We start from the raw sequence: 14222 nt of genomic DNA, 5'->3' as shown, positions 1-14222 counted from the left end.
AAATAAAATAAATCAAATGAAAAACATGTTGCTTGTTGTGTATTAAAAAATATGTATTCTTTAAAAACATATAAAAAGAATGTTGCTTTTTTAAATCCATGTATGAAATGTATTATTCAGACAATCGTATTTATGTGTATATGTATATATATATATATATATATATATATATATATATATATATATATATATATATATATATATATATATATATATATATGTGTGTGTGTGTGTGTGTGTGTGTGTGTGTGTGTGTGTGTGCGTGTGTGTGTGTGTGTGTGTGTGTGTGTGTGTGTGTGTGTGTGTGTGTGTGTGTGTGTGTGTGTGTGTTTGTTCTAAAATGTATATATAGTGGGTCACCAATGGAATAAACATAATAGGCACAACGCTAATAATTTTTATTGATGTTTGATTAAATTTACAGCATCTTTTCTATAATGTTTGCAAGAAGTAAACATAAATAAATTGTATTGTTCATGAGGTGAATTTTATTTTCCTCAAAAGTTTTTCTAGTATCCCCGTTTTAATAGATTTTGGTCTCTTCCAGCAGAAATAAAAACATCTCGGGTGTCAGAAAATGATCAAAAGATCCCACTTCATACACCAAAATAAAACAATAAATATTTCAACATGGGTGTGTTTTCTTGTCCTCTGGCTCAGTAGAAATGTACCACCTGGAAGCCTCTCAAGCACCTAAAAGCCTTCGAATCCAGCATTGCCATGTCAATCAAGTTGTTCTCCAGCTGGACTCGGACCAGCCTGCTGAATCCAGAACCCGCAAGGCCCCAGCAGAAGGCATCCCGCGGCACCGAGTGGATCTTGTTGTGCGTGAGCGCGACAGAGTGGAGACCCTGTGGTAGCTGCCTGGGTACGTGGTTTAAGGCGTTGTGGCAAAGGTCTAACTGGTGCAAGGCGGGCAAGCTTCGGAAGGCGCCTGGAACCACTTTGGAGATCTTGTTCCGAGCCAGGCCCAGGTGTTCCAGGTTTTTCAAGCTTCTAAAGGCTCTTCGTTTAACAGAGGAGATTAGGTTGCACTCAAGGTTTAAGGTCTTCAAGGACAAGGGAAGGTGCCGGGGCACTTGTTTGAGTCGGTTCCCTTCTAGGTTGAGACTCTCCAGGTTGGTCACGTTGAGGAGAGCGTCTTTAGGAAGACCCTTATTGGTCAGTCGGTTAGCACTCAGATCCAGCACAACCAGCTCGGGTGTGCCGTCAAAGACTCGCCCACTGAAGTGCTCAACGAGGTTCCCTCTGAGGTACAGCTCCTTCACGGATAGGGGCAACCCCAGCGGAACCGAGGTCAGCTGGTTGAGGTCCAGGTTCAAAGTTTGCAGGCGGCGTAGTGGGGAAAGCACTGCGTCCGGAAGAGATCCTGATCCTTCACCTAGTGTGTTGTTCCTAAGACTCAACACCAAGAGACCAGGACACCGAGCCCAGGCTACCTCTGACATCACCGCCAAACCGTTATTGTCCAGGCGCAGCTCCTCTAGAGAACCCGGAAGATCTGTCGGCACGCTCATCAGAAGGTTCCCATCCAGGTAGAGACGCTTCAAGGCCGGGACGCCCTCGAACGCGCCCTCTATGGTGCCGTCTTTGAGACGGTTGTTGCTCAGGACCAAGAACTCCATGGAGACGTATTCCCTGAGGAGGTCCAGCTGGATGCTGTCGATGTGGTTGTTCATTAGCAGAAGGTAGCGGACACTGTAGGGGACGCCGTACGGAATCTTTTCCACTGCTTTGTCCGAACATTGGACCACCCTGGAAAATAAAGATGATTAGATGGCGTCCCACTAGAGGGCGCTGTTTTTTTTTTATTGGAACAGCTGTATGAAACACTTCAACAAAGTTGGCCTAGTGAGTAAACTAAAGGAAAACTAGTTAGCTGGCTATAATAAATTGAACCCTGTGTCTTACCCTCCATAGCAGGCACAATCTGGGGGACAGTAGTTGTCCAGGAAGTAAGGAAAATGGGGCTTTTTGATAGCCATCTTTGGGTTTTTTTGCTTCCTTTTCCTTCCCTTTTTACCACCTCTGACTTTTATTGTCTTAATTGGCAACTGAGTTTCAGTTTCTGGTTCTATTTCGACCGGGTTTCTTTTTCCCATGTGCACATTTTGGGGAGGCGTCCTAGTCGGCAGATTTCGCACCATTCCGTCTTCTACATTAGTGTGCTCGGAGTAATGTCCAGGACTCTGCAGGACCTCAGTGAGGACATCTTCCATCAGCGAAATGGACTCGCGCTTGACAGGAGACGGAGAGGACAAGTCAAGAGTGACTGTGGTGTAAGAAGTGGGATCACTAGGAGATGCTGGAGGAGGATCAGGAGAAGCGGGACGGAGGATGTGGATCTCAGATTCTTCCCCCAGCTGAGCGGAAAGTGTGTTCAGTCCTTCCTTATGTTCTTGTATTACAATGTTTGTGTTTGCAGTTTGGATGTCGTGAGGAATGATTCCTGCAACCAGCCTGCTCTCTTGTTCTTCTCGCAATATGTCTTCTCTCAGGTTGGCGTCAGCATCCTCCTCTTCTTTTTTGGCTTTCCATTGCTCGGCTGGCACCTCCGCAAAGTCATACATGTCCAAGTAGTCCATCTTGCCGACAGCTGCAGGGAGTTTTTCAGGTCCTAGAATTACCAAAAAAGGAGACAATGTGTTCCAGTGGAAATTATGTTGAATAAGCAAATTGAATGTACTTACTGGCGGGTAAGATTAACGAATGCGCGGGAAGTTGAATCACCACCATCATCATCATCATCATCAGGAGTGTGAGAACTTCCATTTCATCTGCTGGCATCCAAACAGATTTAAATTAAATTAAATTAAATTAAATTAAATTAAATAATTGAATTGAATTGAATTAAATTAAATTAAAACAATTAATAAACCATGTTTTTCCAAATCAACTTAAAAAACATATTCCTATTGTCTACTTTGAAAATAATAAAAATGTTTTCCCATTTAAAAACAAAACAAAACAGTGAATTAAACATAATCAAATTATTAAAAAAAACAATAATTTCAAATGTTTTATATTAAAAACATAGTGATGCAATATTAATACATCATTAATAAATCATATTATTTTCAAGTTACTTATTGTAAAAATATATTCAACAAAATATTTATTAATTAAATAAATAATAAAATGTTTCTACATTTATATGTAGAAAATATAATTCTATATTTCTAATACAAAACTATCCCCGCGCCGCCAATGTAAATGTCAAACAGATATAGTGAAATAAATATAATTTCACTATATTTCTTTGAAATATTTTTTTCTAAATACATTTTATACGTAGAATATATTGTGCATTAAATATAAAAAAGTAAACACATATATATTCTTTAACATTTTAATGTAAAAAAATATAGTACATAGATATAATTAAATGTAAAAAAAACAACATTATTTTCTAAATGTCCAATGAAAAAAACTATGAAATAAAAAACATACAAAAACAAACAATTACGGAAAAAAGGGAATTAAGAATAATGATTTTATAAATATAATAATGAACAATAATAGATGGGTAAATAAAATATTGATGTGTATTTAGTAAATTACATAAAAGTACACTGAATATTTCCTCCTTCTAATAACAAACGTAACAATTTTGTGATGTTCGTGTTCAATTTCGTCTGAGTATAAGAAATACAATGGTATGAAAATAAGGTTCCTTAAATCCTTCGAATAGTTATTTAATGGAATATTGAAATAGTTTGCCTCTGACACTTGTTTTTTTTAAATAAATTATAAAAAAAACTTGTTTATCAATGAATATGACTACATTTTGCTACACCTCCCTTAGTGATTCTTGTTTTCTTTAAGAAGAGAACTCAAATGGTTCAAGCTCCCTCATAACTTAGGTGCAAATTGAAGGTTTTTTTTAGACATAGTTAAAGAAGACTTTTACTTTGGAGCAGCAAATTTAAAGATACAACACGTACCTGATATTTAACTCTTTCTATGTCGAAGTGGAGCTGTCGTGTTTGACCAGGTTATCCGTTTGACCCTAAAGCTGCAATCCGAAGAGACCAAAAGCTGCCGTGCGGGACAGTCCACGCCAAAACGGGGCTGACCTTTGAACCCCATGCGGCACTAAGTGATCCATTTTCAGCATTCAGGCTCTGAATGCAGACCTTTTCACCCACAAAATGCCTTTTTAGGGAGAGGATTGTCACACTTACCCTCAAGGTGGGAGGATAGCGAGGGATCAATGGCGGGAAAGAAGGGCAGTCTTGGTACAGGAGGTCAGAGGGGACAATTGTTTTTTACAGTTGGCGACTGTTTACTACAATCTGAATGGGACATTAGCATCCTGGTGCTTATATGGGTTTGACATGCTTATCCTGAAAGAAGCACGACCTTTGACCTCTACTTTACTTCAGGGTGTCTGGACCAATACTAATGATGACTTAAAGAAAAGACTTGGATGTGTTTCTAATCACTACATTGTGTATTGATCAATTCGACATATGTAGTATCGTATTACTCATTTATGAAACAATACTTGTAATGTAGCAAGTTATGTTAATGGAAAAACAATTTTCTCTGGCAGTATATTGTGATATAAAAAAATGCACACAAAACTATTAGGGCTGTGAATCTTTGGGTGTCCCACGATTCGATTCAATATCAATTCTTGGGGTCATGATTCGATTCAATATAGTTTTGTTTTTTTTCGATTGAACACGATTCTCGATTCAAAAACGATATTTTCCTGATTCAAAACGATTCTCAATTCATTCAGCAGAATCTACCCCAGTCTACTGACATGCAAGCAGAGTAGTAGATTTTTGTAAAAAGCTTTTATAATTGTAAAGGACAATGTTTTATCAACTGATTGCAATAATGTCAATTTGTTTTAACTATTAAATGAACCAAAAATATGACTTATTTTATCTTTGTGAAAATATTGGACACAGTGTGTTGTCAAGCTTATGAGATGGGATGCAAGTGTAAGCCACTGTGACACTATAGTTCTGGAATTGGATTGCATTGTTATGGTATTGCTGTGTATTGTTTTGTTGGATTGATTAATTAAAAAAAAAAAAAAAAAAGAACAAAAAATAAAAATAAAAAAATATATATATACAGGTAAAAGCCAGTAAATTAGAATATTTTGAAAAACTTGATTTATTTCAGTAATTGCATTCAAAAGGTGTAACTTGTACATTATATTTATTCATTGCACACAGACTGATGCATTCAAATGTTTATTTCATTTAATTTTGATGATTTGAAGTGGCAACAAATGAAAATCCAAAATTCCGTGTGTCACAAAATTAGAATATTACTTAAGGCTAATACAAAAAAGGGATTTTTAGAAATGTTGGGCAACTGAAAAGTATGAAAATGAAAAATATGAGCATGTACAATACTCAATACTTGGTTGGAGCTCCTTTTGCCTCAATTACTGCGTTAATGCGGCGTGGCATGGAGTCGATGAGTTTCTGGCACTGCTCAGGTGTTATGAGAGCCCAGGTTGCTCTGATAGTGGCCTTCAACTCTTCTGCGTTTTTGGGTCTGGCATTCTGCATCTTCCTTTTCACAATACCCCACAGATTTTCTATGGGGCTAAGGTCAGGGGAGTTGGCGGGCCAATTTAGAACAGAAATACCATGGTCCGTAAACCAGGCACGGGTAGATTTTGCGCTGTGTGCAGGCGCCAAGTCCTGTTGGAACTTGAAATCTCCATCTCCATAGAGCAGGTCAGCAGCAGGAAGCATGAAGTGCTCTAAAACTTGCTGGTAGACGGCTGCGTTGACCCTGGATCTCAGGAAACAGAGTGGACCGACACCAGCAGATGACATGGCACCCCAAACCATCACTGATGGTGGAAACTTTACACTAGACTTCAGGCAACGTGGATCCTGTGCCTCTTCTGTCTTCCTCCAGACTCTGGGACCTCAATTTCCAAAGGAAATGCAAAATTTGCTTTCGTCAGAAAACATGACTTTGGACCACTCAGCAGCAGTCCAGCTGGTGTCGGTCCACTCTGTGTCCTGAGATCCAGGGTCAACGCAGCCGTCTACCAGCAAGTTTTAGAGCACTTCATGCTTCCTGCTGCTGACCTGCTCTATGAAGATGGAGATTTCAAGTTCCAACAGGACTTGGCGCCTGCACACAGCGCAAAATCTACCCGTGCCTGGTTTACGGACCATGGTATTTCTGTTCTAAATTGGCCCGCCAACTCCCCTGACCTTAGCCCCATAGAAAATCTGTGGGGTATTGTGAAAAGGAAGATGCAGAATGCCAGACCCAAAAACGCAGAAGAGTTGAAGGCCACTATCAGAGCAACCTGGGCTCTCATAACACCTGAGCAGTGCCAGAAACTCATCGACTCCATGCCACGCCGCATTAACGCAGTAATTGAGGCAAAAGGAGCTCCAACCAAGTATTGAGTATTGTACATGCTCATATTTTTCATTTTCATACTTTTCAGTTCGCCAACATTTCTAAAAATCCCTTTTTTGTACTAGCCTTACACAATATTCTAATTTTGTGACACACGGAATTTTGGATTTTCACTTGTTGCCACTTCAAATCATCAAAATTAAATGAAATAAACATTTGAATGCATCAGTCTGTGTGCAATGAATAAATATAATGTACAAGTTACACCTTTTGAATGCAATTACTGAAATAAATCAAGTTTTTCAAAATATTCTAATTTACTGGCTTTTACCTGTATATATATATAGATTTTTTTTAAATGAGAATCGATTCTGAATCGCACAACGTGAGAATCGCGATTCAAATTCGAATCAATTTTTTCCCACACCCCTAAAAACTATTGTTCATAAATTAACACATCGTCAAAAGGCAGTTAGAATAATACGTAACATTGGCTATCGAAAACATCCAAACTCTTTATTTATTGAATTCAATATATTTAAATTCAATAATTAGTTGCATTTATAAACAGTTAAAATGATGTACAAAGCAAAGTATAACCGGCTACCAAAAATATAGAACAATTATTTTCAACAAAAGAGGAGAAATATAACCTTGTGGAAAAATGTCATTTAAAACATCGGTACGCACGAACAACACTCAAGACCTTTAGTGTATCAGTATGTGGAATTCAATCATGGAATGGATTAAGTCAAGGTTTCTTAACCATAGGGCCATCATTGTTGGGCTGCAAGCGCCTCCTCGAGGGCTGCCAAAAAAGATCTGCTTCTCAGCAGTACTCAGTTGTAATACTGTTTTCCACCACTTGTGGCCGTAATGACAATTTTAAACAAACAAGTCTGAAGCTAAAGTCACAGAAAAGTTTCTTAAGCGCAAAAATTATGACTAAAGTGGGGAAGCTGTATTTTCATTTGCACCCTTTTTTTTTTTTTTAGAAAAAGATTATGTATGTATTTACTATTTGTTTACTTACTATGGTATATTATTTATTTATTATGTATTCACTGTTATATTACAGAGAACAAGGAAATGAGATAAAATTGCTATGGTATGAAAAGGGGTAGGAGCTTCTTCTTACTCCTTGCTGTAATGAAACAACTGGAAGTATGTGATGCATTACATTGTATCGTATGCATGTTCGAAAGAAACTGAAACTGAACTGAACTGAACTCTAATTTTACGGACAGTTTAGTTAACAACCACTCATTATTATATTAATATATACATTTATTTTTCACCAGTTATTTATCAGTCCCTTCTAATGCAGTATATTTAGTTAGTATTGATTTTTCTAATCAGCCTGACCTAAGCCTAAGGTTTATCCATCCATCCATTTTCTACCGCTTATCCCTTTCGGGGTCGCGGTATGTGTTGAATAAATAATAATCTTTGTGATTAACACATGGTTTCATATCATTTGATAAGGTTGTAAACTGTAAGTAGGTTAGATATAATTGTTGAAATAAACTAAAATCAAGAATAAGATCACTAACTGAGTTTTCAACATTTGAGTGGGTACCAGGCCCCCCTGTGGTGAAAAAGTTGGGCCCTGAGATCAAAAAGGTTCACAACTCCTGGATTAAACAAATAAATCAAACAATGTACTAATATGACCTAGTTGAATAAACTGTTCAAACTCAAAGTGTTTACAAAGTACAGGGAAGAATAATCATGAAAAACATCTTGAACTTTATTAAAAAAAGAGAAAATCCTTTGAACCAAACATTATACAACTATTTATTCCTTTATGTATTTGATGATTATCTCCTTACTCTTTTGTCTATTTATTAATTTACAGATGTTTGTGTGTGTTGCAGAAAGTGTTACTGATCGCTATTATAGAAGAAGGGGTAGTATTTAATAAGCTCTGCTTCTTCCTACTCCTTTTCGGACATGCTGTAATGAGAAACTGTAATTATGTGATGTATATTGTAATTGTATTGTTGCTAATAATAAACACATCCCATAACCAGAAACATATACATTGCTTGTTTTAAATTGTAAATATCTGTCATTTTATTCATGATTAATTAGAACTTTTCAGCATACTAAGCTGGGAAAACTCCCTAAAATGAATGAGGAATCACTCACACACAAACATGCTCAGTACTGACCTCTTGTGGTAAACAAAGCGATTGGAAAATAAAAAGAAAGAAAATAAACAACGAAAGCCAGGAAATGCAGTTCTTTTTGCAACCACTAGGAAGCAGCAAAAGCAAATAAATGAGCCTCTCGACGTAATCATCAAATGACGTAACAATGTACATTAAAAATGTTTTAATGCCATATCTAAAGTATAATCAGCCACAGAGACTGTTCAATTACGCTACCTCATCACGTGACCAGGCAGAGTCAGGAAATGGAGACTAAAGGAGGAAGTGGAGGAGGTTGTTTACACCTTGCATTTCCTGTCCGAGGTGACGTCACGTACAGGACAGGTGTGAAGAGGCAAAATGGAGGAAAACACACTAAAGGGCGGTTAACTTTTTCCCCATTTTAGGCCTTGTAAGTGTTTTATATGCCTTTACCTTCCTACTAGGGACCGATTTGCCAACTTGTTTGCCTTCCTTAACAACACGCCATATATAGGCAACATAAAAATGCTGTCATGCACATTCTAAAGCGACAGAGGGCGCTGTAGCTCTTAACAAGAAGGGCCTTTTCAGCTAAGGAGAGGGAAAAGTTATTTCTGGAAAGTGTTAATAGAAATGAGAATCTCCACGTGAATATCACGCTTTCCAAACAATAGTCCAGTAATGAATATCAACGTAAACACACGGCATAGAGGCAAAAAGGAGCTTGATTGACAGCAAGGCTGCTCCTAAACACCCCCCCTAAGACTGAAATATCCCATCTGCTCCGAGCTTGTCTGCTGGCTGAAGCCTTAACAAGGGCGAAGGCCAAAGGTCACAGACATGATCAATTTGTCGGCTAAAAGCGTCGGGGCTTGCACACAATGGGGGCTTAGCGTCACGTTATCCTGCTTCTTATATGCAAACTCTATACGATATCATCATAAACAATTGGAAGATGCCCAGCGGGGCGCCTTGTCGTTGTCTGCACATACTTATCTTTGATCTTCTTGGTCCATCTTGCAGTGACAATTGTGTATGGTTCTTTTTTTTTTTTTTGGTTCCAAGAATGAGCGAGGCAGGCAGGAAAAGCGCCTTTGCCGTGCTTTCAAACCTAAATATTATCCCTCACTCGGTCCCCACAAGGCTGCGAGTGGTGGTCATGTTGTTTTGACCTCGCGCAGAATATCGTCAACAAGTTCAACTTGTGAGAAAACCAGGACGGGAGGAGAGCTGGAAATGAGAATTGTGAAGCATTTGTTTGTCCTGCTCCTGGCTTAGGCCTTGTCCGCACGAATCTGGGTTGGTTGGTTGGAACTTTTATGAGTAGATTGCACAGTACAGTACATATTCCGTACAATTGACCACTAAATGGTAACACCCGAATAAGTTTTTCAACTTGTTTAAGTCGGGGTCCACGTTAATCAATTCAGGGTATTTTAAAAACGCATATTTTTCTTCTTGTTGACACGTACACGCACCTTTTTAATTAAAGTTAAAGTTAAAGTACCAATGATTGTCACACACACACTAGGTGTGGTGAAATTTGTCCTCTGCATTTGACCCATCACCTTCTTCACCCCCTGGGAGGTGAGGGGAGCAGTGGGCAGCAGCGGTGCCGCGCCCGGGAATACTTTTTGGTGACTTAACCCCCAATTCCTACCCTCAATGCTGAGTGCCAAGCAGGGAGGTAATGGGTCCCATTTTTATAGTCTTTGGTATGACTCGGCCGGGGTTTGAACTCACAACCTACCGATCTCAGGGCGGACACTCTAACCCAGGTCTAGGCAATTATTTTGACTCGGGGGCCACATTTAGAGAATGAAATGTGTCTGGGGGCCGGTATATCTATTTTTAGGAACACTATTACAAAACCTCACAATAATGTCTGATTGAATGCTATAAACGTTATGCCAGACCGCCTTAAAAAACTTAATGGAATTGTACATTTTTCTATGAACGATAAAACACTGAATATTGACAAAATATAAATGTCACGCCCCCTTTTGATCGACATATTTTACAATCAAGTGAAACGCAACAAAAATGCAACAAACAGTGAAATATGAACGCGAAGGGTACAAAATAAACCCACCTACAATCTGATACATCTGATATTTGCTGAATTCCCCCCAGGGATCAATAAAGTACTTTCTATTCTATTCTATTGTATTCTATATATCACTAAGCTTTAGAATTTTGTTGTGAAAATCTCCTTCCGCGTCTGTGGAAACGCTTCCCGCCCACACTGCTTGGTGCCTCATCCGAGCTGCTGTGATGTAGATGACCATAGTAACTAATTAGATGACCATAGTAACTCATTAGATGACCATAGTAACTAATTAGATGACCATAGTAACTAATTAGATGACCATAGTAACTCATTAGATGACCATAGTAACTAATTAGATGACCATAGTAACTCATTAGATTACCATAGTAACTAATTAGATGACCATAGTAACTAATTAGATTACCATAGTAACTAATTAGATGACCTCAGTAACTAATTAGATGACCATAGTAACTAATTAGATGACCATAGTAACTAATTAGATTACCATAGTAACTGGTATATTGTCTATAGGCGCAGATTCCAACCATTGAAATACTTTGTATAGTTGAAGACTTACGGTCATTAGAAAACATCACTGCACATCATAATGGCAGCTACAGTTTCCATCTTAAAGATCTAAAAAAATTATTTGGGAATGTCCGGCGGGCCAAATTGAAAAGCTCGGGGGCATGTGGCCCCCGAGCCTTAATTTGCCCAAGTCTGCTCTAGGCCACTGAGTAGGTTTTTGGTTTGCGCGGGAAGAAATGTGAGACAAAAGATGCGTCATTAAGTTATGAAGGAGTTTGAGTTGAGTTGAGTTGAGTTTGAGTTTATTTCGAACATGCAAGTATACAACATGATACATCACAATCTCCAGTTTCTCTTTTCAACATGTTCGAAAAGGAGTAGGAAGAAGCAGAGCTTATTTAATCCTACCCCTTTTCTTTTACATAACAGTTGCTAAAACTTTTGTTCACTTCCTGTTCTCAATTTATTCACAATATACTCCATAAGTAATCACAATAAAATAAGTAAATAAATAATAATTGGTGAAGTAAGTTACATTTCATATGTTGAAATAAGTAAGATTATTTTGTGAGTGAAAGAATGAAAGAATGGATGAGTTAAATAAATTCAGAATGTTTATCATGGTTCTTCTTCTTTGTACTTTGTAAACACTTTAAGTTTGAAGAGTTTCTTGAAGTGGATCATATTAGTACATTGTTTGATTGCTTTGCTTAATCCATTCCATAATTTAATTCCACATACTGATATACTGAAGGTCTTAAGTGTTGTACGTGCATACAAATGTTTTAAATTACATTTCTCCCTAAGATTATATTTCAAGTTTGGATTCAAAACTGGCAGCTCAGTCACCAAAATGTTACCATAAAAATAACAATGTTATTGTTTTTCCATGTTACAGTAATGCACTGTAAGAACAACGTTAAATTATAAGATTTAAAAAACTAGCCAACATTTTACTGTAAAAATAACATTGATACTGTTTTTCCATTTTACGGCATTGCACTGTAAAAAAAAAAAAACCTTAGATTTTACAGTAAAAAACTGCCAGCTCAGTCACCGTGATTTTACCATTAAAATAACAATGCTATTGTTTTCCCATTTTACAGTAATGCACTGTAAAAACAATGACGGCAAATTACAAGGTTAAAAAAAAGCTGGCTACTTAGTCGCCTGACTTTTATCATAAAATCAACAGTGGTATTTTATGATTTTACAATAAACTAATGTAAAAACAATGACTTCGAGACTTAGACTTAGAATTCCTTTTTATTGTCGTTCAAATTTAAACTTTACAGCACAGATAAGAACGAAATTTCATTACATAAGCTCATGGTAGTGCAGGATAAAAAAGCAATAAGGTGCATACATAAATAAATAAATATACATAAATAATATATAAATATATATATACAATAAATAAATATATATAAATATATATAAATAAATAAATAGATTACTGTACGGATAAATATATTGAACTTTTTCACATGCGTCCACGTTTATGGATGTGTGTTATATTGTCTTTTTTATTCCAGCGAGCTAATCCATTTTGGGGGGAGTTGAGGGGATACTTTTACAGTAAAAATAACTGCCATAATCTTATCGTAAAAACAGTGGTAGCGTTTTTCGATTTACAGTTATACAATGTAAAAAAAAAAAAAAAGACTTTAGATTTTACTGTAAAAAAAACAAACAAAAAAGCAGTGCAGTCACCAGAATTTTACCGTAAAAATAACAATGGTATCGTTTTTCCGTTTTATAGTAATGCACTGTAAAAATAATAATCGTACATCATACGTTGCTCAAAAAGGTTAATTATGTCTTCTTCTTTATATACTTTTCAAAGCTATGGTTGTTGTTTCTTCCAGTAAGGCACTACTGTACAATGAGAATGTTTTATTTTAGCTGCCAGTTGTTTTTTTTTTTTTTTTTTTACAGTGTTTAACTGATGAATGAAATGGATAAATGAACATTTAACATCACTTTAATAAAGACCTAGTGTTTCTCACCTTCTTTATCAAAGTGGTGTCATTGTGGATTGTTTTGCAGTCGTACCATTCTTTGTTTGGGCACTCGATTTGTTTGTTCTGCGCAAATCTTGGCCGTGCTATAAACGGGGCAGTGTAGGGAAAATTTTGGCCGCATAAACTGGAGCGTGCGAAAACCGAGGCTTGACTGTACATGTAATATCGCACTATATTGTGTAATATCTCACTATAATGTGTAATATTGCACTATATTGTGTAATATATTACTATATTGCATAATATCTTACGAGATTGTATAATATCTTGCTAGATTGTTTAACATCTCCTTATATTGTGTAATATCTCGCTATATTAATGAACGAAAGTGTTAGAATCCTCAACCAAGTCAGGTGTTGTTGCCTTTTTTAGGCTTTTGATTGGCTAAAATCCCAAGCCTGGGGATGTTTTTTTTTTTATGGGGGACATTTATTTTTAAACCCTGCAGATGGTTTTAATGTTAAAAGTGGTGTCATTGCACTGTGGACATGGCTTCCAATGCACCGACCTGTGAACAAACCTGCGGGTCACGCTGCCCTGCAAACATTACATCCGGGCTCAGAACAGGTTGATCCAAACAAGGTCAAGAGGAAATTGGCAGTCGCCATTTCCGGGAAACTGCAAGAATGGTCTAAAAATTGTTTTTGTATTGACCCTGACCAGCCTCCTCAAAGTCAGGCTAAGGACTAAGCTCCGTTGCTCCTAAAGTTTGACTCATGCTCAGAATTCTATATAGGCCGTAATGGTAATGTGTGTGTGCTGATTATTGATGTTATCAGCCATTAAAGCACACAAAGAGATGCCTGTATGTCAATTAAAAGGCCTGGTCCATGTAGTTGTATTCTGTGTATGCTACATGGCAATTTAAAGAGCTATTTGTAGTCCAAAGGGGCAGCAAGTGTGAAAGGGGGGTGGAGAAAAGTACAGGATGCACACAGGGCTTGTATTGTTGCAGCATCCACTCAGCAACAGATGGACAAAACAATGCTCATCCTGGTGATTGGGGTCATTCAATTTTGCTATCAAAGCAGATATTTGCCCCCCCCATGTCCTATAAACGCTCGTAAAAACATGGGGCATCATAAAATAACTGTTGAGAGGCGATACCGCAGTGTTACGATAAGTCAC

The 14222-nt window shown here is 37.4% G+C and overlaps 1 protein-coding gene across 2 annotated transcripts; it reads right to left on the bottom strand.

The window, feature by feature from the left end:
* Positions 1–383: 383 nt before the first annotated feature.
* Positions 384–4059, bottom strand: LOC133605662 (uncharacterized). 2 transcript variants are annotated; one of them, XM_061958901.1, is made up of 4 exons: positions 3945–4059; positions 2691–2777; positions 1912–2617; positions 384–1755 (listed from the first exon to the last, which is right to left on the bottom strand). In XM_061958901.1, the coding sequence occupies exons 2-4, from the start codon at positions 2770–2772 to the stop codon at positions 657–659; spliced, it is 1887 nt and encodes a 628-aa protein (XP_061814885.1). In that variant the 5' UTR covers positions 2773–2777; positions 3945–4059; the 3' UTR covers positions 384–656. The 2 variants fall into 2 exon arrangements, with proteins under 2 accessions (XP_061814885.1, XP_061814884.1); XM_061958900.1 differs by having other exon boundaries at positions 2691–2780; positions 3945–4044.
* Positions 4060–14222: the final 10163 nt, after the last annotated feature.

This window comes from Nerophis lumbriciformis, linkage group LG05 (genome assembly GCF_033978685.3).
Source record: "Nerophis lumbriciformis linkage group LG05, RoL_Nlum_v2.1, whole genome shotgun sequence".
Classification (NCBI taxonomy): Eukaryota; Metazoa; Chordata; class Actinopteri; order Syngnathiformes; family Syngnathidae; genus Nerophis; species Nerophis lumbriciformis.
This window is presented reverse-complemented; position numbering and strand designations above follow the sequence as displayed.